Raw genomic sequence first — 27,350 nt, forward strand, 5'->3', positions numbered from 1 at the left:
CCTTTTCTGTTTTGAAACTTTGGAGCTGCTTTCAACGTATCCATTGTATAATTACTGAGGACCAGAGGACTTTTTTTCTTGATTTCTGCCACTTAGCTTTGTTAGCAATTACTCCTCTAAATCAGCTTGTCTTGATTATTTAAAAAAAGAATAAAAAATAAATAAAGTAAAAGGCCTTTAAAAGCACAGTAAGATCGATGGGTACTTTGCCTGAACCAAACTGAACCCAAGTGCAGAAATTTTACTTATTTTAGCCTTTGGTTATTTCTATTTTTGGCTGGACTGTGTACTCCTACTTACAATTGGCTTATTAAAAACTTAGATGAAAGGGTCTTCAACCGTCTGGGTATCCCTTCTCAATGAAGGAATACTATCTGTCACAACCTAAGCAAGACAGTGGAGAGGTCTCCGCCTTCACAGGGAAACTTAGCGATTAGGGAATGAAATCCATTCTCACAACTGAACCTCTTGTTTTCTCCGTTCCCCACCAGTACTGTATAATAATGATTACAGCAATGGACCGTTTTATCTAGTGTTTGCTATGTGTTAAGTGCAGTGCTTAGGACCTCTTTTAATATTTGTAAGAATTTTTCAGTGTAAGCTGTAAGTGATACCAAAATTTTCCAGAGAATGAGACACAGAGGTAGAGGAGAATGGACTTGACCATTAAGTGTGAGAGTCTGAATCCAGAGTAAGGCCTGAATTCTGAAATCTGTTGTAGCTAGTCCTATCTTTATACCACAGCTATGCATGTCCCCTTTAAATGTTTTCAGTTTTATAATGTTAGTAGGGCTAATTACTAAGGCTTTGGCCATGCAAACTGATTTTTTTCGAACAAACACGGTGAGAACTCTTCCTGGATAGATATGGACACAGTATTGTATGCTGTGCAGGTGTACATGGAGGCAAAGGACAGCCTTGGGTGTCATTCCTTAGGTGCCATATTTTTTGAGACAGGGTCTCTCACTGGGACTTGGGACTCATTGATTACGCTAGGCTGTCTGACCAGCAGGTTCCAGGGATCTATATCTGTATCTGTTTTGCCAGCTCTGGGATTATAGGTGCATGTTACCATGCTCATTTTTTTTTTCAAGTGGGTTTAGAAGGTTAAACTCAGGTCCTCATGCTTCCATGGTAAGCACTTTATCCACTGAGCCATTTCCCAGCCCTGAAGTCACTGTATATACTTCTCTTTCATGTGGTTTAAAAGTACTGTAAGGTTTCTTTTGCATATGCTTTCTATATTGTGATATCCATATGCCTGTATATGAGAGTCCTAAATCCTTTGAGTCCATGTTGAGAGGCCTGTGGTAACGGAAGCTCCTAGGCTGACTCCTTCCCCCACCCCACCCACAAACTCCCCTACTCTCTAGTAGCTCATTCACCATGGACAAACCACCTACCTAGTCATTAATTCAGGGCCAGCCATTGTAGTTAAAGAAGACAGGTGTCTCAAGTCCATTGGATCTTTCAGTACCAACCACACCAGATATTGTATTAGAAGCTACTGCCTTGGGAACTCCAACAGCTCTACTCTTCAAAGAAAAGCTTTTGTTCAGATTGTGTTGAGGTAAACACATGGCTGTTAACCATCAGTGTAGTGGAGTGCCCAGACCTGTGGCTCCTCAGTGACAGCCATGTTTGAGATGGGTTTAATGGGCAGGAAGAAGTGGCTATGCTTAAGACTGAGGGGCTACTTTGAGAAGGAATGTCATACAGAAGACTAAAGGGCCCAAAAGGGTGTTTGTGTTGTACAGAGTTTGCGTAATAGAGAATGGGAGCTAGGAGGCAGATGGGAAGGTCAGATAGTGGAGGCCTCCTGGACCATCTTTAGGAATGAAGCCCACTTCTGGGGTGACTGAAAATCATTAATAGCTTTGACCAAAAAACATATTTTGCCTCTTGATTAAGGTTTCATTTTGGTCTAAATCTAGAAATATAGCTGAGTAATTAGTTCCATCAAATACACATTCTAACCAGAAATTACTTCTGTGACCCTCTTTGGAACCAAAACTATGTAAAGGAATCCGAGTGCGCATGAGTGTTTGGGGGTGTACTTGCTACATATGTAAGGGTGTGTGTGTATTTGTGTGTGTCTGTATATGAATATACGTGCATGTGTGAGATACAGTTAAAAGTTGGCAAGGAAATAGGAGGTAATTGTCGATGTATAACACAGCTCGCACTTCAAAAGGAATGAGAAATAGTTTATTCATGAGTGATCATGATCAGGTAGGTGAATTCAGGTTACCCCAAATACCATATTTCAATGTGGTAAGAGTTTCAGAAGTTTTATAGTTACAGAACAAAAGAAAGGCATAAATCAAGGCACTTTTCAAATATACTGATGGAAGCATCACATGGGCAAGTTACCGCCAAGTGAAGAAATCTTTGCTGTAGGTTTCAGATGCTGTCTCATGACATGCTTAGCCTTCAGGTTGGTGGGAGCTGGTGGTCCATTCAGCTAACACTCCCGACAAGTTTCACATGATAGTCACAAAGATGCTAGGTCAGACATAGAGTTGGACAATGAATGGCTACTAAAGGGACTGAAGATAACCTAAGATAAGTTGGCTATTGATCCATAACATCCTGATTCTCAATAATCAGGAAGTTCTAATCAGTCAGTCCACCTTGTACAATCTTTAACACGGGTGTGGCGTTTTCCTGTGGACCGTGTGTCTCTCATTTACCAGGGTGACAAATATAAAACAGTAATGAGAAAACAGTGCAAGCTAACATACTGTTTGCACTGATGAAATTCTTGAAGTTCCAATAGTGCTTTTTCAAACTGAAGCATTAAGTCATATGATTTTGAATCATTAATTTAATTATGTACTATCAATAACTGGGCTAGAGCACTGTTGTCTATACTTATTTAGAAATGCCAACACAAAACTGCCTTTTATAGTTTCTACCTTTTCAGTAGCATCTAAGGTAGAACACTGTACCTATCAGCACAATTACTTACTCTGTGTTAGTTCTTATTGCTTTTGGACCCAGGTATGGAGAAGGACTTAGTTAGGACTCAGGTATGGAGAGGGACTTAGTTATTACAGCTACACATGTACAGTTGAGGTACATGAGGACTAGGGGTCTTCTCTTTTTTGTTATTTTAGTTTATCACCCTTTAATTCTCCCTCTGCAGATCCATCAAGATGTTCTTGAAAGGTGGCTTTGAATATGAAGTCATCCTCCTATATGTTCATTTTTGGGGTATATGGGTATGTGTGTTTGTGTGTGTGTGTGTGTGCACACATACGTGTGCTCATTTGTGGGATTTTGTGCTTTATTTTATTTTGAAACATGATCTCACTTTATAGTCCAAGCTGCAATCCTCCTGCCTGTCTCCCAAGTGTTGAGTTTACAGGTTTGAGCCACTGTACCAAGTTTTTGGATTTTTAGATTGACGTGCTTTATTTTTTTCACAATGTATATTTTTATTGAATTTTGTGCTTTTCATATAATACATCTTAATCATATTTAGATCCTCAAACTCATCTGCACCCTCCGTACCCCTCCCACTGGATTTCACGCGCTCTGTTCTGTACGTTAGGGCCTGTCGAGTCAGGTTTGTGCGTCCAGGTGTTCTTCCCTGTGCGTTCATCCACTGGAGTCTAGTCAGCCTATCTAGAGTCACTCCCTTAAAGAAGACCAACTCCCCCACCCAGCAGTGATCAGCTGCCAATGGTTCCTTGGCTAAGGTTGGGGCCTCCTGTCCGTTTATCTAGTTTTATGCTGGTTTTTATCTGATTGAGCTTGCATGGGTCTTGTGCATGCTGTCACCAGTGCTGTGAGTTCATATGAGCAAATTGCCAGAGGCCTAGAAGACTCTGTTTCCTTATGATCGTGCACCAACCCTGGCTCTTATAATCTTTCTGCCCCCTCTTCTGCAATGGTTCCTGAGCCCTGGGTGGATGAGATTCAATATAGGAGTCTGTCCAGGGACACGCACCCTGCAGTCTTTATTCTCTACACTTCCACCAATTGTGGCCTTCTGTGTTCATTGCCCTCTGTTGCATAAGGCAGCTTCACTGGTGAGAGTTGGATTGGTATTTTCCTGTTATGCTATGTTTCAAGAGCCTTAGGTGTAGAGGTTCCACTGTAGATGTGCCACTTAGGGCTGGGCATCTCTCAGACACTTATTCTCTGACCAGTTCTTGAACTCTGTAATAGTCTCCATCTGTTACAGAAAGAAGCTTCCTTGATGAGTGGTGACAGGTATGCTTGTCTGTAAATATAAGGATCCATATTTAGAATATATTAAGTCAAGAAATTATGTTTGTCTAGGGATGTGACAGAGGTAGGGTTTGCTCTAGGATGTGGCCTCTCTAGCCATGTGTATTTGGCTATGTTTACAGTGCCACACATAAGTTCTCTCCCAATGAACAGCTTAAAGTCCAATTAAATAACTGTTGATTACCCCCTAGACAAAAGTGTGACTACGGCACAGCTATCATTTGCTGTGCTGGTTATTGTAGTTATTAGGCTATAAAGTTGGGGTTGGACCATTGATTGAATGTCTCCCTCAGCAGCTTGCATAGTATCCTCTAAAACTATGAGAGCTAGTCTTCAGGGTGGAGGCTTCTGGGTCAGTTCTAGCTCCATTGCGCCCAGTCCTGTGTCTGAAGTATGTCCTGTCTTCAGCAATAGGGAATAAGAACCTTGAAGTTCTGGGAGGTAATCAAGTGCTGTGACAATAGCTTGTGTTATTTTGACAGTCTCTGAACTACCCTGACCAACAGCTCAAAGGGAAGTTTCTCTTATCTGGCACTGTGTTTCTTGTTATATAGCCTTCGGGTATACACATACGCTCATGTTCAAATATGTTATGTGTATTTTTCAGTGGGTTTTTGAGCTTAAACATTTCCCTCTGGTTTTTTAAACCACCTAATCTTTATCTCTCTTTTCTCTCTCTCTGTCTAGCCCTCCTCTCTCCCTCCCCAGTTAAAGTACCCTATTTTCCCCTTGATAATACCTACCTCCTCTTACTCCCTCTCTCGAGCTGCTTCTGCTTTACCCCCATGGTTCCTTGTATATTTCCCTATTTCCCCCTTGATGACATCTGCTTCCTACTCTCCCATCCTGTCAGACTCTTTCTTTCCCTTTATCTACACGGTTCCTTTCCATTTTTCTGCCTCCTGTGGTTACATGAGGATGTATATTCACATATAAAGATTTGATGCTAAGATCCACAAATGAGGGAGAACATATGTCACTTGGTTTTCTGAGTCTGTGCTACTTCACTTAGTATAACAGTTTCTAGTTCCATTCATTTACCTGTAAATTTCATGATTTTACCTTTTAAAAAATATTTTATTTATTAATTTTATTTTATGTGTATGAGTGTATTGCCTGCATTTATGTGAGTGCACCCGTGTCATACAGTGCTTTAGAGGTCAGAAGAGGGCTTCAGATTCCCCTGGAACTGGAGTTAAGGACGGTTCATAGCCTCCATGTGGGTGCTGAGAATCAAACCCGGGTCCTCTGCAAAAGCTCTTAACTACTGAGCCATCTTTCCAGCTCCAGATTTCATCTTTTTTTAGCCACTGGGTAGAGCTCCATTGTGTAAATATTCCACATTTTCATTATCCATTTTTCAGTTGAGAGACATTTGCATTGCTTCCATTTCTTAGCTATTATGAAAAGAGCAGCAACAATCATGGATGTAAAGGATCTCTACAATAGGATGAGTTCTTTGGGTATATGCCAAGGAGTGGTATAACCAGATCACATGGTAGGTTCATCTTTAGTTTTTAAAGAGTTTTCCACACTGCCTTCCATAGTTGTGGCACGTTTGCAATCCCACCAGCAGTAAATGAGCGTTCCCGTTTCCCCACATCCTCGCCAGCATTTTGTGTCATTTGTTCTCTTGATCTTAGCTAGTCTGACTGGGGTAGGACGAAATCTTAAACTGGTTTTTATTTGCATTTCCCCACTTGCTAAGGATGTTGAACACTTTTTAAGGTGTTTCTTCACCATTTTTGTTTCTTCATTTGAGAACTCTCTGTTCAGGTCCTTAGGCCATCTTTCTATTGGGTTATTTGTTTTCCTGTCTCGTTTTTTAATTCTTTGTCCATTCTCTATATTAATCCTGTTGGAGGTGTAGCAGGTGAAGATTTTCCCCCACTCTATGGCTTTCATCTTTGCTTCCTAGGTCCTTTCTTTGGCTGTACAGAGGCTTTTTAGTTTAATGAGGTCCCACTTGTTTGATTGTTGACTTTACTTCCTGAGCAATTGATGCCTGATTTAGAAAGTCCTTACCTACATCTATATCTTAAAGGTACTGCCTGTGTTTTCTCTAACTTTCAGAGTTTCAGGTTTCACACTGAGGTCTTTAATCCATTTGGAGTTGGGTTTTGTGCAGGATGAAAGATAACGGTGCAACTTCAGGTGGAGATCCAGTTTTGCCAGTTTTGTTGAAGATGCTCTTTCCTCCAGTGTGTGTTCTTGGCACCTTTGTCAAACATCGGGTGGTTGAAACTGCATGCACTCATGTTTGGGTCTTCTGTTATGTTCTATTGATCTATGTGTGTTTGTTTTTGTGCCAGCACCATATCAATAGTTGAGGTGTGGTATGATAATACCCCCAGTATTGCTCTTTTTGCTCAAGATTGCTTTGACTTTCTGGGGTCTTTTGTCCTTCCATATTAATTCCACCAATTCATGAGCATGGGAGGCCTTTCTGTCTCCTTGTATCTTCCTCAGTCTCTCTCTTCAAAGATTTAAAAATTTTATTGTAGAGGTATTTAATGTCTTTGTTTGGGCTTATTCCTGGATATTTTATTGAGGCTATTGTGAATAGGAAGGTTTCTATGAACTTTTTCTCTGATTGCATGTTATTGATATATAGAAAGGCTACTGATTTTTGTAAATTGATTTTGTTACCTGTACTTTGCTGAAAAAGTTTGCTGAAAAGTTATTGCAGTTTTCTGGTGGAACTTTTGGGATCTCTTATGTATACTACCATATCATCTGCAAATAGGGATAACTGAACGTCTTCTTTCCTAATTAATACCCCTTCAGTTTTCTTGTTTTATTGCTCTAGCAAGAGTTTTAAGCACTATATTGAAAAGGAGTGGAGATAGTGGATGTCCTTGTCTGGTTCCTGATTTCTATGGGAATGCCTTTACGTTTTCTCCATTTAGAATGATATTGGCTGTGGATTTGTTGTATACAGCTTTAATTATGTTGCGGTATGTTCCTTCCAGTTCAGTTCCCTCTAGGACTATAACATAAATGCATGTTAGATTTTTTGTCAAAGGCCTTTTCTACATCTATTGAGATGACCATGTGATTTTTGTCTTTAAGTCCATTTACATGATCTATTATACTGATTGATTCACATATATTGAACCATCCCTTGAATAAAGCTGCCTTGATCGTGGTGGATGATCTTTTTGATGTGTGTCTGGATACAGTTTGCAAGTATTTTGTTGAGAATGTTTCCATTAAGGATATGGGCCTGTAGTTTTCTTTTTTTTGTTGTTGTTGTGTCTTTAACTGGTTTGGGTATTAGGGTAATACTGGCTTCATAGAGTTTGGGACTTGTCCCTCTGTTTCTGATTTTTTGAATAATGGTAGTATTCATTGTAGATCTTCTTTGACTGGTAACTTCTGATATGAATCCATCTGGGCCTGGGCTGTTTTTAGTCAGGAGGTTTTTGTTATTATTGTTACTGTTTCAGTTCCTTCTTATGGGTCTGTTTAAGCTGTTGGTCTCTTCTTGATTTAGCTGTGTTGATTTCCATGAATTTAGAAATTTATACACTTATTTTAGGTTTTCAAATTTAATAGAGTATAGGTTTTCAAAGTGTTCCATTATAATGTTCTGGATCTTTTTGGTATCTGTTGTGTCTCTGATTTCGTTAACTTGGATTTGCTCTTCCTTTCTTTTGGTTGACTGTTTATCTTTTCAAAGAACACGATTTTGATTCATTGATTCTTTGTATTATTTTCCTTTTGTCTATATCATTAATTTCTGCTTAGAATTTTTGCTATTTCTTCTCATCTACTATGTTTGGATTTGATTTTTTCTTGCCTTTCCAGAGTCTTGAGTTGTATTTTTAAGTCATTTCTTTGTGTTCTTTCTGATACATTTTTTTTAAATGTAGGCACTTAGATATATAAACTTCCCTTTTAGGACTGCTTTTATCATGTCCCAGAGATTTTGTTGTGTTGTATTATCATTTTAATTTAGTTCTAGGAACACTTTTATTTCTTTCTTTATTTCTTCTTTGAGCCAGTCATCATTCAGGAGTGTGTTGTTTAATCTCCATGAGTTTGTGCAGTCACTAGAGCCTCTTTTACTGCTGATTTTAAGCTTTATTCCACTGTGATGTGATAGAATACGTGAAATTATTTCAATTTTTATGTATTTGTTGAGGTTTGTTTTGTGCCCTAGTATTTGGTCAATTTTGGAGAAGCTTCCATGGGCTGCTGAATAGAAGTATATTCTTTGTTGCTTGGGTGGAATATTCAGTAGATGTCTGTTGGGTCCATTTAAAGCATAATATCATGTTAGTGGAGTATCTTTTGGTTTATTCTTCGTCAGGTTGACCTGTCTATTGGAGATAGTAGTATACTGAAGTCACCTACTATTACTGAGTTAGGGTTTTCTGTGTTTTATAGTCCTGTAGTGCTGTTTTTATAAAATTGAGTGCACCAGAATTGGGTGCATATGTGGTCATGATTATAATGTGTTCTTGGTAAATCATTCACTTGATCATAACAAAATGACCTTCTTTATCTTTTCTGATTACTATTACTTTTCAGTCTATTTTGTCAGATATTAGGATTGACTTACTGAATTGTTCAGCTCCACCTTCATTTTGGCTGGGGTTTTCTTCAGTATTTCTGTCTCTTTTGTGAATTCACTTTTCAAGTCCTGAATTGTTTTTGTTACTTTGTTTTGTTATTTCAGTCAGCTATGTATTTGTATTTTCTTTGGCCTCAGTCAGGAGTTTATTCCTACCCTCTTTGAGTTGATTGTGTGTTCTTTAAATTCTTTTATTATGTTTATAATTGTTCTTTTAAATTCTGCATACCAGGGTTCATCTGTGTGGTTCTCATTGTAGTACGCTTCTGTAGGACTGGTAGATTGTTTAGGGACATCGTTTCTCATATCATTTGTGTTTTTACATTGTCTTTTGGGTGTATGGATTTCTTTCATTGGTTGTGTGTCTGATATGAAATTCTAGTCTGTCTTTCTTAGTTGAAGTTTGGTTCTGTTCATATTGTTGATATTGCTTGGCTGCTTTCTGCTCAGTTTTAATAGTAGTTGGTGTGTGCTTCAGATTCTCACTTTTGTTTTCTTTATTGGTGGGATAGGATGGTGCTCTCTGGTGGAGCAAAGGGAATTCAAGGCTATGTGGGTCCAGTGCCTGGGTTCTGGCAGGCTAGTGAAGAGGTCTCTGGCAGGAAAATCAGGAGGGGGTGGGTCTTAGGGCCAAGGTTGGGGTGGAGACAGGGTGGGGAGGATCTGTCTAGCTAGGCAGAGTAGGTTTGGGCCCTGAAACTGGAGAATGTCTGGGTGTGAGGGGATCAGGGCACACAGGGTTAGGAGGCTAGTCTAGAGGCATGAAGAGCACGAGAGGGCCTAGGCCCAAGACTGGGAAAGGGACAGCACGGAGAGAGAATGAAGCTGGTCAGGGTGCAGGAGAATCATGCCTTAGTGGGTGGAGTCTGACTTACCAGGGTAGTATGCAAGTCTCTGGCAGGCAGATGGGGTGGTGGGGCACATGTGCTAAGAGCAAGGCAGGGATGAAGACTGCCTGGGGAGGGTTTAACCAGCTAGGCAGATAGGCGTGGGCCCTGAAGCTGGAGAATGTAGCTAGTCTGGGTACAGGAAATCAGGATGCAGTGGACCTTATTTATTATTTTTATTTTATGTGTATGAGTATATTGCCTGCAAGTATGTAAATGCACCCGTGTTTTGCAATGCCTGAAGAGGTCAGACGGGGGTGTCAGATCCTTTGGAACTGGAGTTGTAGATGGTTCTTTGTGTCCATGTGGGTGCTGGGAACTGAACCCAGGTCCTCTACAAGAGCAGCCTGTGCTTTTAACCACTGTTCAATCGCTCCAGCCCCTGACATGACTATTTATATTTTATTATTTTATAGAAAATTCTATGGAACTCGGGATGTAGTTCAGTGCTTGCCTGGAATGCTTGAAGCCCTGGGTAGTGATATATGCCTGTAACCTCAGCCACTGGAGGCAAGATGATGAGGAGTTCAAAGTAATTCTCAGCTGCATAGTGAATCTGAGGCCAGGACAGGCTACATGAGACCCTAGAGAAAGAGGAAGGAGGGAGGGAGAATTCTAGGAAGAAAAAGAAACTTCTAGAAAGAAACAAAACTAATATTTCTTCATGCGTATGGTACAGGGAAAATCAGGATCCCCTCTTTGGCTTCTTATTCCCATTAATAAAATAATTTAAGAGTAGACCCATATGGAAGTTCAAGGATAAATTTATTTGAATTTAAGAGAAGAGCTCCCAGGGCAGGCAAGCTGTCAATCTCAGCAACTTCCTGGAGGAGAGAAAGGAAAAAAGTCCTGCTGTTTGAACTGGCATGGATGTACACGTGGCAGACAAGCAGCCAAGTGGTGGGAAGAAAGCTTTAGAGAGAATGAGGAAGCCGCAGAGTGACGGGGAAACACAAAGCATGACGGGAAGGGTGCAAAAGAGGTAAAGAAGAAAACGGAAGGTTACACTTTTCTGAAGAAATTAGGACAGCAAGGAGATTTCTAAAGTTGTATGGATGTAGCCTCGTAAGCTACTGCACCACGAGGTGTGGATTCTAGGAAGGAAACAACAACAGTCTCTAAAGGAATAATAGCTCTTGCTATTCTGTTAGCATAGCTTAAGGTGAGCCCACCTTCCTAGGAGTAGTAGTCCCTTGACCCGGTGATGGACCAGCCCAACTGGAATGCTAGTGTTAGGGTCCGTGACTCGATGGGTCCCCTCCAGATAACAAATACACGGGATTGGAGATGTAAAAATCAAGCAGAGTCTTTACTTTTCCAGCTAGCTGGGGCCGACCGGCTTCCCAAGACATGCAAGTCTGGTCAGAACGATCGACCCCCATTCAGTTTCAGGTACAGATTATATAGGCCCACACAGTCATTACACAAAAAGCATTCCTCAGCAGACACTTTAGTCAACCATCTTCTAAAAGCTATAGTTTCGGTTAAACATCTTTTCCAGGAAGGGTAGATCTGGTGTAAGCCTGGCGCAACCTCCCTCTTTTATTCCTTATCGGTTATCTGGTATGTGCAAACAGGCCTACAGGACACATTGTAAATCAACCGAGTCAGGGGTCCAGGGTCCAGGAAGGAGGTTTACAGCACTTCAAGTCGTAACATTTCAACTAGGTTAATCATCCATGTGTGGTAGATACAATCAGGCAGAACAGGCAAGCTTAGCAAGTAAATCTAAATCAACGTTTTAAACAGAGTTTTCTATCAAAATGCAGAGTTCTTACAGCATTCATCAAGGTATTTCATTTTTTTGTCCCCAACACTAGTTCTCCACCTAGGTCAGAGATTCTGTTCTCTTGACTAGAAGGAGTTTTCTTAGTGCTACTCTAACACTTAAAAAGAAAACTTTAGGAATATCGAATGCATACTTTAACGTTCAGTTTCTCTTTGTGGGAATGATAGGACATGCACATGTCAATCATTAGAAATACTGTTGTTGCAGCCAAATCTTTCGGTCCTTATACATTATGAGGTACCTGGACATTTATCCAATGCCACAAGATAGCGTCTGCAGTCTGGTTGCTCCTAGCATCTGAAGGTAGTGTGCTGCCATGTTGCTCTGGACAGCTGAGCCAGTCTAAGCATTCTAAGAGCAGATCTGGGATTCTAACCACTAACTGGGTTAAAAAATTAGCTGGATGTGGTGGTGCACGCCTTTAATCCCAGCACTTGGGAGGCAGAGGCAGGGGAATCTCTGTGAGTTCAAGATCAGCCTGGTCTACATAGTGAGGTCCAGGAAAAAAACAAATTAAACTTATTTTAACTGATGTATAAAAATATAAAATGTGTATCTATTCTTGGGATGTCATCAGGTGTTTCATTACATGCTCATGTGTAATTTTTTATGTTGTGCTGAGGGTGAACTCAAAGCCTTATTCAGGATAGGTAAGTGCTCTATCGTCAAACTATAGCCCTGTGTAATGTTTAAGTCAGGTAAACATTTATCTCTTCCAACATTTGCCATTCAAAAATCCCATTTTTGTTTTCTCTTTGCAGTGTTAGGGGTGGAATCCAGAGCTTGGCACTTGCTAGGCAGGTGTTCTGTCACTTTGCCCCTCCCCCAGCCACCCTTCTATCTCTTAGAAATGTACTTCATGTTGGCTCTGCCTTTGTGTTTTTACTTTACATGAATGCTGTTCTGTAGAGGCCATTCTGCCCTTGCCCGTTTCCATCCTCGTTGTGCCAGCATCTGCCCATGGTGCTGTCTTATCCTTGTTCATTCCTGTTTTTCCTCTCATCTCCCTAATGATGAATATTCAAGTTGGCTACACTCTAGTCTGTACAAAAATGTCCTGATGACATTCAGAGATATCTTTACTTGATTTTTTAAAAGATTTGCAAACGTAAAATATTATAGTAAACCTTGGGAATATGGGCTTTTAGGTGCAAATCATGCATTTATATAGTATTCGACCCGTAGAGATCATTTAGTTTAATCATTTATATTCAGTTTTATATTTTTGTTGATCTTGTTAATGTTCTCTTTGGGGGACAGGATATCACGTACCCTGGGCTAGCTTTGAACTCACTGTGTAGCTGAGATTGGCTTTGACCTCCTCATCCTCCGGCCTCATTCTCTCAAGTGCTAGGATTACAGGCGTGTGCCACCATATATATATTTTTTTCTTGTGGTGTGTGTATGTGTTTGTGTGTGCATGAGGGTGTGCATGTGTACATGTGCACGTGAAGGTTAGAGGTCAACCTTTGGAGTCTTCCTCAGTTCCTATCCACTTTTTTTGTTTGCTTTGAGATAGAGTCTCACTATGTAACCCTGGCTGGCCTGGAGCTCACTATGTAGATCAGGCTGGCCTCCATCCCACAGAGATCCCCCTACCTCTGCCTTCCAAGTGTTGGGATTAAAGGCATGTGCCACCACAACTGGCTGCACTTTGTTTTTTGACACAGGATCTTTCACTTTACCTGCAGCTCACCAATTAGGCTAGTAGCAGGCCCCAGGGATCCTGCCTCTACCGCTCCAGTGATGGAATTACAAGCACACATCATTTGCCCAGATTTTTGTATAGTTCTGAGGATCAAACTCATGTCCTCATGCTTGCGTGACAAGTACTTTGTCCTTTGAGCCATATCTCAGCCCTATTGTTCATTGCCTTTTAAATATGAAAATATATCTTCACTATAAGTCAAGTTGTGTCGAAGTATATGTGGAAAAGAGGAAAAAAAAATTGATTTTGGCAGTCACTTACAGAACTTCTGTGGTTAGGACTGTGGCTTGCCTGCTTTGCTGAGTTATTCACAAGAGTATAACTTTTCCTCCTCTTTTTCTTTCTCTTTTAAAACATTTTAATTAATCCCTTGAGAGTTTAATACAACATATTTTGATCATATTCCCTCCATCTCCCAACTCCTCTCAGATCCACTCCTCACCTCCCTACCTACACAACTTCATCCCCACCCAATCCTCCCATTGAGTCCAATTTGTGTTGACCAGATACTCTTGAATCTGGAACCTATGTAGTTGAACAACCAGGGGCCAAAACTCTTAAATAAAACTGACTCTTCCTCTCCCAGCAGCTGTCATATATCATTAGCTCCTTAGCTAGAGCTGGGTCTTCATGCCCTCTTCTACCTTCTGTGCTGGACTTTGTCTGGCTTCAGCTTGAACAGGTCTTGTGTGTGCTGTGACTTCCTGTGTGCCACTGCCCTGCTGTCTGGAAAACATTTTTTCCTTGTAGTCACCTACTACCTCTGGCTCTTACTGTCTTTTTGGCTCCTCTTATGTGAAGATCCCTAAGGGGAGGGGGTGTGATATAGATGTTCCGTTTAGGATTGGTATTCCATAGACTCTCATTTTCTACATGTTGACCAATTGTGGGTCTCTGTGATAATTGCCTTATGTGAGAAGAAACTTCTCCGATGAGGGTTGAGAGATGCATTAATTTATGAGTATGGCAATAACTCATAGGAGTCATTTTAATACTATGTGCATTTAGTAGACTATTAGTAGCATACTGTCTTTCCCAAAGCTCCCGCCCCCTTCCACCATGTGGCTGCTTACGAAGGCACGGTTTTCTCTCTTCCTCTTCTCCGTCTTCCTTCTCCTGGGAGCTGCTGAAGTTTACAATTTGCCTGCCCTACTGCTTTTCTCTCAAACTGTGATAAAATCACCCTCAAGATTAAATTCAACAGAAATTCATCTTCTCTAGCCCTGTCCTGAGCACGTGATCTGACTTTCATCACCACCTATTATTTTTTGCCTTTTCTTTAAATTCATTTAAGTGCAGGAATCTCGAGTGTGCGCTTCTGTTTGGCTCCATGTATTCAACTTGATTTTGGGCTTCTTTGTGCTGCTATGACAGTTCTTCACTGCACATGAGTAGTTCAGTGCAGCAGTGTGTATAGTCACCTGTGAATGAAGACTTGAAGTATTTCCAGATTTAAACTGTCATCTTAATGTCTTCATGAAGATTTGTGTTCAAGTCTTTGTGAAGACATTTTCACGTCTCCTGGGTTACGTCTGAGAGGAGTAGAATTACTAGGTACTTCAACAGCTGTGTGTCTGTTTTGCAGAATGGATGCTCCGTTTGTACTCTCTCCAGGAATGCTAGAGTTTCTAGTTGCTCAGGAATGCCTGGTACTGTCACTCTTTTTAATTTTAACCATTCTAGTAGATAGTAGATGCTTGTGTGTGTGCGTGCATGTTCATGCTTTATCTTAATATATTTCTTATATCAGTTTCAGGTGTACAAAACAATTGTTTGAAAAGTGCAGTGAGTTACTATGTAGTCTCATCCCAGTTTCTTCTATTATTAACATCTTTCATGCAGGTGCACTTGTGTGACAGTTGATGGGCTAGTGTTTATTGATTATTATTGAATAAAGTTCACAGTTTACATTGGGGCTTACTCTTGGTGGTGTTCATTCTGAGTTTGAGCAAGTGGGTAGAGACACAGGTATAGCACTAGCGTGGGAATCCCACAGAGTGGTTTCATTGCCCTAAAAGTCTTCTGTGCTCCATCTGTCCCTCCCTTTCCCCATCCTCTGATGCCCACTGATCGTTTCTTTATTGTTGACAGTCTTGCTTTCTGTACAGTGCCATAATTGGCATCATGCAGCAAATGGTCTTTCCAAGTGAACTTCTTTTACTCAGCAAAATGCACTTAAGTTTCCCTGGTCTTTCTGAGTCTCCAGAGCTCATTTCTTCTTAGCATTTAATGGTATCCCATTAGACATGCCAACTTTTGTTTATCTATTTGCCTTTTGGAGGCTACCCTGGCTGCATCTAGGATTGGGCAGTTATGAATGAAGCTTGCAAAAATTCATGTGTGTTTGTTTGCTAAGGACAGAGGCTAAGCTAGAGAGGGACTTTTGTTCAGTCACCTGTTTTCTCTGAAGTGTTTTAATGTCCCCTCAGCTCTTTCTGAACCTGCCAATTCTGTCGCTGTAGAGAGCAACCTCTGGATTCTCTCCTGACCTAGTCCTCCTGACCTCACCCCAACCTTTAGAGGAACCTATTGCTTTAGTTCCTAGACCTCCTGGGGCCCCAGGATGCAAAACTGCATCTTTTTAATTTTCTTCTTCTATATTACCCTTGGGCTTCTATTTTAGATATTTTTGGTTTTTTACTAGTTATAAGTTGTCCAATCCATGTTTTCATTTCCAGTTTTGTTGATCTTTTTTATTCCAGTGCTGGAGACTGAACCCACGACTTTGTGCTTGCTAGGCAAGCACTCTCCCACTGAAAGAAATCTCCAACCCCTTAATCTATTGTGATAATAGTTCTGTTTGTCTTTTCTGCTCTGTTTAATGAAAGACCTCTGGCTCATTCTTTTTTAAAATTTTATTTTATGTGCATGAGTTTTTTTCTCTGGATCTAGATAAATGTACCATGTGCATGCAATACCCATGGAGGACCGAGGAGGGTGTCAGATCCCCTGAAAACTGGAGTTACTGAAGGTGGCTTGCCGCCATGTAGACCTGGGTCCTTTGCAAGAGCAGTAAGTGCTCTTAATCACTGAGCCATCTCTCCAGCCCCCTGACTCATTCTTTTAAATGGTAAACTAGGATATGAATATATTGTGTTGAAGCCCCTTTTCTCTGCTGGTGGACTTTCAGGCTGCTTCCGTATGTTCATTTGCTGTTTCCTCTAACCCTGGTACTCAAACTGAGATCCTCCTCCATCTTTTCTTTTATGCTGGCTTCTTTTATTTCTCCAAAAATTCCCATATGTGAGATTGTAGGATCAAAATGTGTATGTTTTACACATTAAAGGGATACTGTCAGATTAATTTTTCAGAAGTTTATTGTACTTCACACTCTAAACAAATGATAAAATCCTTTCCATTTTCCAGCTGAGAAAATAAGAATCCCAGGAGGCTGAGCAGCTTGATTTATTTTGAGCTGTATGTTCACTATTCCATGATTACTTTTTCAGTAGTGCATGTTGATAAATGATGCTGGTTTGCTTTTAAAGTCCGGTGGAAAATGAAGAGAAGCCACAGACTCTTTAGGCCAGCAAAGGAGCACTTGCCATCTGCTTTTCCATGTAGCAACAATGGCTTTGATTAGAGTTTGTATGGACAGACCTCAGAACTCCTTGAGAGAGAAGCGATTATTTCCTCCACAGAGGGTTGTCAGTGTTGGTCTGTGCCCTGCAGAATCTACTGCAGCGAGGCGGGGGGCGGGGGGGGGGGGTGGGGACCTGGTGGATCAGAGAGTTTTTTTGTTTTTTTTTCTTTTAGGAACAAAATGTTCTGTTCATGGAGTCCTTTGAGGCTCAGTGTGCTTCTCCTGTGGATCACAGAGAACATGTCCAAATGGATTTTAGGTATCACTGCAAACCATGTCTACTTGACATTTGTATGCAGTTCTGTTTGTGTGTGTGCATATGTCTATGTGTATGTTACGGGTTAGTGTGTGCATGTGGAGATCAGAGGACAACCGTGGATGTCATTCCTCAGGACACCATTCACCATGTTTTTTGTTTGTTTGGTTTTTTGTTTGTTTGTTTTGTTTTGAGACAGTCTCTCTCACTGGCCTGGAATTTGCTGTTCTAGCTAGCCTCAGGAGCCCACCTTTCCCTACCTCACCAGTGCTGCGATTACATGCCAGGCTCTTTTATGTGCACTCAAACTCAAGTCTTTAGGCAGCAAGAATTTTACCAACTGAGTTTTCTCTCTAATGCTATGGTTCTGATTTTAAGCACTACAACAAAGAAATCCACATTTATGTAGACACAGAAGCCCCCATGTCTATGGGAACTTGTTGCCTTCTGACTTCAGCTTAAGGCCTGCATGATGACTTCTCCCTGGGAGGATGTGGCCACCCAGAAGGAGATGCGTGGAGTGGGAGGGGAAATGGAGCAGGGTGTCCTCATTAGCCTGCCTGGGCAGGGAGGGAAGAGCTGGTGTGCCAGTCAGAAGTTCTGGGTTCAAGGATGGCTGGGATCTTCCTAATATTGTAGCCAGGGACAGGCTAGGTTCTCCTAGGATACCCATTTGGAGAGCCGGACATGATCTTGTTTGTCCCGATTCCTGTCAGGGCGGAGCCAGATAATGTGTATTAGTAAACCCAGGCACTAGATAGACCAGGAGCATATTGTACATTCTCCCTTCAGCTTTCCTCCTGGGCTCTTTTTCAGTTCAAGTACATGTCTTGGGTATGAGTCACAGAGTGATGTCCATGAAAGCAAAGATCACATGTCCTTATGTAGCTATGTTCCCAGTACCTAACACAGTACTTATGAATAAATGAATGAGAAAATCCAAGCACAAATAAATGGCTTTCTTTTACCTTTTGAAACATAAAATGTTTGGCAACATTTAACTTTCCTAATAATATCAGTGAACTCAGTATCGCTGACTCTGTACTGGAAACTCTGTCAAGCACTTCATATTACTACTACTACTACTACTACTACTACTACTATTACTATTATGCCATATGACTCTTAGTCACCTTTCTGGTACTGTGTCCAAATACTTGCGACAATTAACTTACAAGGAGGAAAGGTTCATTTTGGCTTGAGGTTTAGAGGTTTCAGCCCATGCTCATTGACTCTAATTGCCTTTGGGCCTGTAGTGAGGCAGTACATCATAGTTGGGAGTGTGTAGCAGAGTCAGATGCTCACCTCATGACAGCTCTGAAGCAAAGAAAGAAAGAGGAGAGACCAGGGTCCCAGTAATTCATCAAGGGCATGCCTCCATATGAGTGAAAGACTTTCAAGTAGGCCCCACTCTTTAAAGGTTCTGCCACCTCCCAAGGACCATGGGCTGACCACCACATCTGTAACAGATGGACCTTCTGGGGACACTTAGTTAAACCATAGCAATACCATATTCTGGAATTGCTATATCATTTTGTATTGGCTTGTGTAATCCTTACCAGCAGCTGTGTGAGGCACATCCCAAGAATCAGCCCATTGTTCCAGTTGAGGAAAGTCAGGCTGTGGTTCAGTCATTCACCCCATGACTCTTAGCCAGAATTTGAACCCATGTCTCTGGCTCAGTAGCCCAAGTTCTTTATCTTGGTGCCCAATTGCTTCTTTTGCTCTCATGACCAATTCTGCCCTCATGCCTTTCTCCTGGGTGTCCTGTCCTATGAGATCACTTCAGTCTTGAGGAAGCATTTCCTTAACAGAGTAGATGAGTAACCTGCCTTTAATGAAGAAATTCAGATGCAGTGAAACTGGCTGCCTTTGCTGCATGTTTCCAGAGGCTTCTTTCTGCTTCCAGCTCTTCTCACCTTTGGGTTCACCATGCAGAATGATTTGCTTCGATGACAAACGTACCTAAGGTTAATATGTTCTAAGTTCTCCAGATACACAGATTCATTTGGTCTTCTGAACAACCTCAGGGGTGGGCACTATTATTTTTATTCTTATTGCCATTTCTCATTTAATAGATGAGAAGATGGACCTAGAGAGAGCAAGTCACTTTCCCAGGCTGCTCAGGTGGATTTGGTAGGCATGGGATTCAGCTCCAGGCAGTCTGGCTGAAGGCCACGGTCTTAATTACTGTGCTCTGCTGCTCACTGGCAGCTCCTGTTCAGTTGCAAACCTTTGTGAGCTGAACATTTGTTAATTGCAGGATGTTCCCATCCTTTGCACCTGACCCGGAGCTGTCACAACCGATCCCCTTCTTATGTTGCCTCATTTCTAGGAATTGAGAGCAAAGCTTTAATTCTTACCCCCTTTTCTCTATACATGGGGGACTGCGTGAGGGCTCTACCCTCTGAGTGTTTGTGTCCCTTTTGATTTAGGACATGTGTGTGGATTATTCAGGATAGAATGAGACTGTTGTCACTTCCCATCGTCAAAGGGCTACATCAAGGCGTAGGTCTGCAGCTTTTGTTGGAGAAATGAAGTGACAGTTTGGCTATAGTGTGGCCCCATGTATGTATGGTGGAGAGGTACCATCTGATCCTAGTGTCCCCCAGACCCCGACTCCACCTTCATCCTCAGTCTGTATCCTTCCCTGACCTTTGGAGTGAGGGGATGCTGTTTTTCTGTGCTAAATTGGGGCAGAGCTTCATGAATAAAAAATCTATGCCAGTTTGTTTTTAGGAATATTGGAAAGAATGTTCTTGTATCTTGCATTTTCTTCATAGAACTTATTGAAGGTCAGAAATGATGGTTAGAAAACAATGTCTTAAGATACAGTGGGGTATGCCTCTAGTCTCAGCTACAAAGGAAGATCTCTTGAGCCTAGGAAAGTTGGAGCTAGCCTGGGCAACAGAGCAAGAGCTAAGAACAAAGTGACGGAAGGAGGGAGGAAAAGAGGAAAGATGAAGAGGAGGGAGAGAAGAAGGGAAGGAGGGAGGAAATAATTTCAATGCAGTTTGTTTGGAAGAAATAAGACTATAAACATCATTAGGAATACCATAAAGTTTCCGAGTCTTATAAATTCTTAGACTCAGTTTGTTCTGTAAAGAACTGTAGATCTGTGGAGCAAACAGCAATAGGGAAAGAATTACCTCACTTAAAAGAAGTGGGATGTTTCTATTCAATGCTATTTTTAATAGTTTAAAATAAAACAACCCCAAACCAAGTATTACATCTGTGTTTAATTTCCTTTATTGTGATTTCTGTTATTGTAACTTCATGTAATAAACTTTGCACTTGATATTGTGAAAATATCTTGTTGCAAGGTGTTGAAAGCTCACGACAGTAATAAATACATTTCTGTATAAACATAAAGTAGACAAAGAGAAACAGAGAGAAGGGTCTGTTCCCTCCTCCAGCTTCTCCTGTGTCATTCCAGCATGAAGTTCTTCAGACACACCGGGGGAAGTGAGATGCCTCGGTGAGGCTGTTAACTGAAGAGCTTATTGTGTGGGAAGGCTTTGATTACAGTCATTAGAAGCAAGGATGTATTCTCTACCTCTGCTTTTGCTTCAACCTCCACAAGATCATGCAGAAAGTGTCATACAGTAGCTCTTACCAATTCTGAACTGTTGTTTTTTAATACTAGATTTCCTGTTTTCCTCACAAGGTTCCATGTCTCTGAGCTCAAGCCAGTGTTCACTGGTAGCGCTGTACAGCTGGGTACAGAAGGAGAGGACATCCCCTGAGACACTGGAGTCAGTCCTCTACATGCTATCATCTCTGATGGTGTGTTGGTGTCACCAAGTTCCATGAGTGAACATCAAGAGGCCACAGTGACAAGTCTGGTGGCCTGTGAAAGAGAACACAGGTAGATAGAGGCACGGCTGTCTCATGGGAGCGCCACACTCTCACGGCCCTTTTTTTGCTTTTGGATAGAATTTGGATTAGACCTCTAGGGTTTTGTTTTGTTTTGTTTTGTTTTTCTGTCCTAAGAACATAGGATTTCTAATCCTAAAATCTAAAATCTGAAATCTTTTAAAAATATTTTATAGGCATATATTATTTATGCTTAATAATAGGGTTCAATTATAACATTTTCATACATGTAAATGATGCAGTTTGGTCATATTCATCTTCCCTCTAACCCTCTATTACCCCTCTCCTACTCTCACTGATCACATTCCTTTTGCCAGCTAGTCTCCCTTCTACTGTTATAGCTTTCTCTCTGTGTGTGACCCAGTGAATTTCATTAGGGTTGCTTTCAGGAGCATGGGCCAGCAGTTATTTACAGGGAATGGGCACCTTACCAGGGTCGCACCACTGAAAAGACATCTTTCTCTTCCTCATCCACCATTAACTATGTATAAATCCTCAGGGAGAGGTGAGTCCTCATCTCCTGCCTCATGAGGCCCTACTTCTCTATGATAGGAGGCTAATGGGCCTGATCTTGGCAGGTCTGGTATGGGAAATCACAGTTTAAGTGCAACAGGCATGTCTTCCAGGGCATAGAAGACAATGTTCCACAAGATCCTTCCCTTTCCTGCAGCCCTTGAATTCTTTCTCCACCTCTTCCATGATGTTCTGAGCTTTGGCGATGGTGATATAGATGTCCCACTTAGGCTGAACATGCCACAGTTATGTATTCTCATCACTTTGACCAGTTATGAGCATCTGCAGGTGCCACGGCCTGCTATAAGATGCTTCTCTGTTGAAAGCTACAAAGACACTCATCTGTAGGCATAAACACTTAGAGGGCAGTTCATGTGTAAGCCCAAGTCCTTCACCCTGACAGCTGGAGTCATTTGTAACCTGATTCCCTTACTTTATCAGCCCTTGTACCCACGCTCTCTTTTCTGGTGGACTGGTTTTTCCCTTTGGACTTTATGCCCATGTTTCCCCTTGGGTCTCCCTCTCCTAACCCTTTGAATACACTCCACGATTTCTTTTCTTGCCCAGGTTCTGCCTAGTAAGATTTACTTCATGTATCTCACCAGCAAGGCTTTTCCCAGTGACTTTTCATCTCTCTGTATTCCCCTTCTTGAACTTCCTTTTGGAACCTTCCCTGTACTGCACAGTATAGCATTTTGTAGATGTTTTGGGGATGAGTGGAGTCTTCAGGGGGGACCCCTGAGGATCACTGTATGAGGAGGCAGGACCATAAGATGAAATACTAAAAAAGATGATGTGGGCCCCTATCCTTCAGCAGAGGGACAGTTACTTAAAAGAAGAAGTCAAGCCCTTATAATCCTTAAGATTCCTTCCCAATGTGGTGATTTGATATCTTAAACAAACATAAATATGAACAAAAACTAAGCATAAACAAAACCAAGATGAGAGACACCGTCTCACTATGTGGTCCTCCCTGACTGGCCTGGTACTCAATGTGTAGACCAGAGTGACTTGAACTTGCATTCACTGTCTTGTCTCCCAAGTACTAGAATTACAGGTGTGTGTTAGCATACACAGCCAAGAAAATGAACCTTAAAATGTCAAATTGTTGAGTGTAGCCTTGAAAAGTTGAGCCGTTTTCAGCATTGTGTAGCAGCCACCATTCAGGTAGGGAACAGCTCAGGTCATAGAAGTGCTAAGAAGAAAATAGAATATTGGGATCAAAGGGCTGAGGAAACACATTTGGCACCGTGTGGAATTTTATGCAGTGGTGTAAAACAGTACAAGAGCAGGAACTTTGTCTCTGTTGCCAACCCTGGCAAACAGGAGGTACTTAGCAACACTTTGTGGAATGAACGAGCACCACAGAATGGTTGGCTATCATGCGTCTAACCCAGCTGATCCTCTTCCTGCCCTTCTGATAGATGGAGAATGTCACCTTCATCTCTGTGGCCTCAAACTCTCCTATAGGCTTCCCATTGGTCTGTCAGCTGTGTAGATAAGTTTCACCTCTCCCCTCCTTAAAATACCCACTTCAAGATCTTTTCTCTAGTGTAACATGGGATTATTTTAGGTGGGGAGTAAGAAAATGGTTTTGATCAGAAAGTGGGAATTTGAGGAATCAGCCATACTGGATTTGGAGATAAGACTTCCAGGCAGGAGAAATAGATGTTTATATAAAGCCCCTATAGCAGAACAACCTTAGATTGTTGGAGACTATCAAGAAATACTATGAGAGCAGGAACAGCAAAGTGAAGTGGTAGTCGGAACAGCTGACAGAATCAGATCCTGCCATGCCTTGAAGACTATTATGAGGAGACTGGATAATATTCTAATTGCAAGGGAAGCCCTTGTATTTTTACCACACAGCAGCCTGACATAAGTCAGATGTGTTATTTCCATTTTAGAGATGAAGACAATGAGCCTCTGAGAACGTGGGAGGCTGGAGCCTAGACCTTCTGACAGCCCATTGGGATTTTCTCTTCATGCCATTTCATGCTTGGCCTATAAAGAGGAGTGTTTTCCCGTCTGTGGTTCTGTCCTGGGAGACCAAAGACACTGGCCGATAGTGAGACATTTGTTCCTTCTGTGATATGTATAAAGGAGCTGAGAGTGATTTTCTTTCTCTAATTTTGACACGAGTCCCATCCTGGAATATCATAGTTAGTTTCTGTTACCTCCCTTGGGGAAAGTGTGGAGACTTTGGAGAGGTACCAGGGTAGGCCATGGAAGAACACATTAGTGCTCCTGTAGGAGAAGCTTGCTGAAAATAGTGAGGCAACAGTTTTCCTCAAATAATCGAGCTTTCTGCCTGGTTACCCTCATCTCCTTGGAAGACGGAGCCGGGGAAGATCAAGTTCAATTGTAGTGATACAGTGGAGAGTGATTGGGCATAATGAGCTTCTTAACAGTAAGCATCATTAGATCCCTTAGAAGGCCACTTGATCTGTAGGGCCATATGAGAATTAAAGTAGTTATTCTTAAAACATTAGACTTTTATTTTCTCTGGGATGTTCTAACCTTTGTAGTCACTTGATTCCTTGAGGGTAAGGTTTCTAGAAGTGTGAAACCCACAGTGAAAGAATATTCTTTGAACATTGCACAGCCTGTCCTTAGACAGTGGATTCAGGTGGCTACCCTAGGTCTCTTAGGGAGCTTTAGGTGATGGGGACGGTGATGGAGCACATGCCTAAGGTTTGAGGATACGCTGAATTTCATTCACAAGAATTTAAACTTGATGAAGAAGACCTCATTTTGGTTGAAAACAGCTGTCTTCCATGTTGCCTGTAAAGGACCACTGTCCTAGTACCCACTTCCTCCTTTGCACCCATCTTTACTCCAACTGTACAGAATAGGATGTTGGATGGCTCATTTGGAAGAGGAAAGACAAAACACCCCCCAATCCCCATCTGCTTTGCCAGGAGACACTTCCAAACAGATGTCCCCAAACTCTTTGGGCAGGTGTTTTTAGCCATCTGACAGTCCCTAGCTGACACACATTTGTCCTACCATTGTCCTTTAATCGATAGTTCAGTGGAGACAGAGCACAGGATACATGGTTGCTCAGCTCACTCTTGTTCCCATCGCAGGGGCCAAGGAGTTGTCTCCATCCAAACTGAGTGGACACGCCCTTTTCTCCAAGATTCTGTCTATTCTACAAATGGTCCGGACTCCAGGGTACTCAGACCACCTGTCCTCACAGGCTGAATGTCACCATAATTCTTGACTTTTCCCAGTGTTTCCTCTCCTTGTTAGCAGAGTCTGGGGCAGTTTTCTTCCTACTGCCCATCAGCTTTCACATTTCTCTGCTGCTGAGTGGCAAGTCTCAGTCATCACCAAGGCAAGGACCTCATCATCACGTGAACTGGTGTCTTAGTCTCTTTCCTTGTTGCTATGATAAAATACTCTGCCAAAAGCAGCCTAAGAAAGAAAGGGCTCAGAGTTCAAGGGTAAAGTTCATCCCGGTGGGGAAGTGAGGCAACAGGAACTTGAAGCAGCTGGTCACATTACGTTTCTAGTCAGAAGAGAGCAATGCATGAATGTGTTCTCAGCTCACTTTCACCCTTTTATACAGACCAGGATCCCTTGCTTTGGGAATGGTCCCACTCACAATTAAGATGGATCTTCCCCCATTAGTTAACCAGTTAATCTAATCTAGATAATCCCACACAGGCATGCCCAGAGGCTAATATAACTTAAATAAACACTCACAGGCATTCCTGAAGACTTGCTTCTTAGATGTTTCTAGATCCTGGCAAGTTGACAGTTACCAGTAACTATCATATCAGGGCATTTCAAGGTCGTGATGGTGGCTAGGATCTGGCCAAGCTGGCCTGACAAACAGGAGATGTGGATTTGTCTTGCTCACTTTGCTCATTTGTTTGCACATGCGTGTGGTTGGGTCCTTGTACTACACCATACTGCACTGGGAAATAGGATCCGATAGTGAGCAATCCAGATGAGTCAGTGCTTTGATAGGACGTCCGTCAGAAGGTGGAGGCCCAGGAGTATAAACAGTAAATGAGACAATTTCAGAAGCTGATAGGAACCATACGATAGGATGGTGTAATGGTGTGATGGAGGAGGAGGGTTTGAGTGGCCACGGTTTATGTACTGAGAGTCCAGATTTACCAGCTCCATGAGGGCTTAGGAATGGCCTCCTTAGAAATTGGCTTGTAAAGGACAGTACCACTGAGAGTCATCATCTCCTGGGATGTCAGCATAGCTGAAATAAGTGGTCCCTTTCTTGCTCTCTCAGGAAACCAGGCACCCTTTTACATTGTTGGTTTTCGTGAGGTATAATCAGTGAGGCATGTAAGTTAGTGCAAAATTGTTCAGACTTCATCACTGGGAATAGAGTAGGTATAAAATTTTTTTCGCTTCCCTGTTACTGTCCTCTGAGCCTGTGGCACAGTGCAGGATGATCCTGACCATAAAGGCAGAGGACTCTCTGCCAATCACATCTTTTGTCTTCTCTCCTGCAAGTGTCAATAGTCAATAAAAATGAGGCCAACATATTTTAGTTGGTAAATCTGATTTTATTTCTGTGCTAAACCTAAGTTGAAACCAGGAGCAATTAACTATGGACTGAATTAATTGGGGCTTTTTAAGATTTCATAATGATGAATTCTTTTCTTCTTTCCCCTCTAAAACACATGCTTCCTGATAAAACCCAATGTTTCCTTTTGTACATTTATGTGATACTCCATAGACTACTTTATTAGTGACAGTTCCCTACTTAAAATACATATTTCAGTAATGAGCTGTGATTCACTAAGCTTCTCAGAAAACCAAGAAATCTAGTCCTGGATTGCTGTGTTGGCTTCCCCATGCAGATAATTTTAAACACTTTCCAAATGGCCCTCAGAGAGTTTGTTTTTAATTGTGATAAAACACACATAACATAGCATTCCTGTTAGCCATGTTTAAGTGTCTCTGTCAGTGACCTTCGACCATGTGACCCTCTCACCCCATCCACAGAACTGTTTTTTTGTTTTTTTTTGTTTTTTTTTTTTTTTTTTTTTTTTGTGGGGAGAGGGTTTTTTTTTGAGACAGGATCTCTCTGTAGCTTCAGCTGGCCTGGAACTCACTATATAGACCAGACTGGCCTTGATCTCACAAATTTCTGCCTGCCTCTGCCTCCTGAGTACTGGGGACAAAAGACATGCACCACCAAGCCCGGCCACAGAACTCTTTTGATTTTTCCAGAGTCCTTGGAGTTTGTGGAGCTCTTTTTGCTAATGCATGTATTTTATTTCACTAGGCACTACTATTCCAGGTTTACAAATAAAAGCTAGCTAGTTCAATTCCCACCAGAACTCTCTAAGGGTCATATTATATATATCTATAGTTTTTATCAATGAGAACACAGACGAAGACGGGATAACAGTTTTTAACGGATACAGCAAATAGATGGTCAAATGGGAATTCAAACCCGTGTTTCTCTGACCCTTTTCTACAGTGATGTTTCAGTCAGAAATTTTGATTCTGGCACCATGCCTTTTGTCTGGTAACTGTTTTCAGCACAGATTACGATTATGTTTGCATTTTCTCAAAATGCTGGCCATGTTTCCCTTGGACTTAAATTTTCTAGCTCAGTAAGCATGAGGAACCATTGAGCACCAACAAGCAGACATCTATAAAAACAGCAGCAAGTTAAAACAATGCTTTATGTTCAAGTTTTTTGTGCTGCAGATGGAACCAGGGTCTTGCATATACTAAGCAAGTGCTCTGTATCTGAGCTATGCTGCTGGAGCCATGCTTTGCTTTGAAAGAGGTTTTGGAAACCTAGATTTCTATCATGTGAAATCTATCATCTATCTATCTATCTATCATCTATCTATCTATCTATCATCTATCTATCATCTATCTATCTATCTATCATCTATCTATCATCTATCATCTATCTATCTATCATCTA

At 41.6% G+C, this 27,350-nt stretch overlaps 1 protein-coding gene across 4 annotated transcripts in view; it reads left to right on the forward strand.

Annotated features, from left to right (window-relative positions):
* The window catches only part of Camk1d (calcium/calmodulin dependent protein kinase ID), a 506,581-nt gene that overhangs the window by 251,557 nt on the left and 227,674 nt on the right, over nt 1-27,350 (forward strand). Inside the window, exon 1 of one of the 4 annotated variants that reach the window (XM_029553758.1) lies at nt 17,005-17,044. The exons of the other annotated variants lie outside the window; for them this stretch is intronic. Coding sequence (XP_029409618.1) covers nt 17,034-17,044 — 11 coding nt within the window. The 5' untranslated portion in view covers nt 17,005-17,033. Of the gene's footprint in view, nt 1-17,004; nt 17,045-27,350 lie in introns of those variants that run through there. 4 annotated transcript variants of the gene reach the window in all.

The sequence above is a fragment of the Nannospalax galili genome, unplaced genomic scaffold, assembly GCF_000622305.1.
Source record: "Nannospalax galili isolate Female #2095 unplaced genomic scaffold, S.galili_v1.0 scaffold1144, whole genome shotgun sequence".
NCBI lineage: Eukaryota > Metazoa > Chordata > Mammalia > Rodentia > Spalacidae > Nannospalax > Nannospalax galili.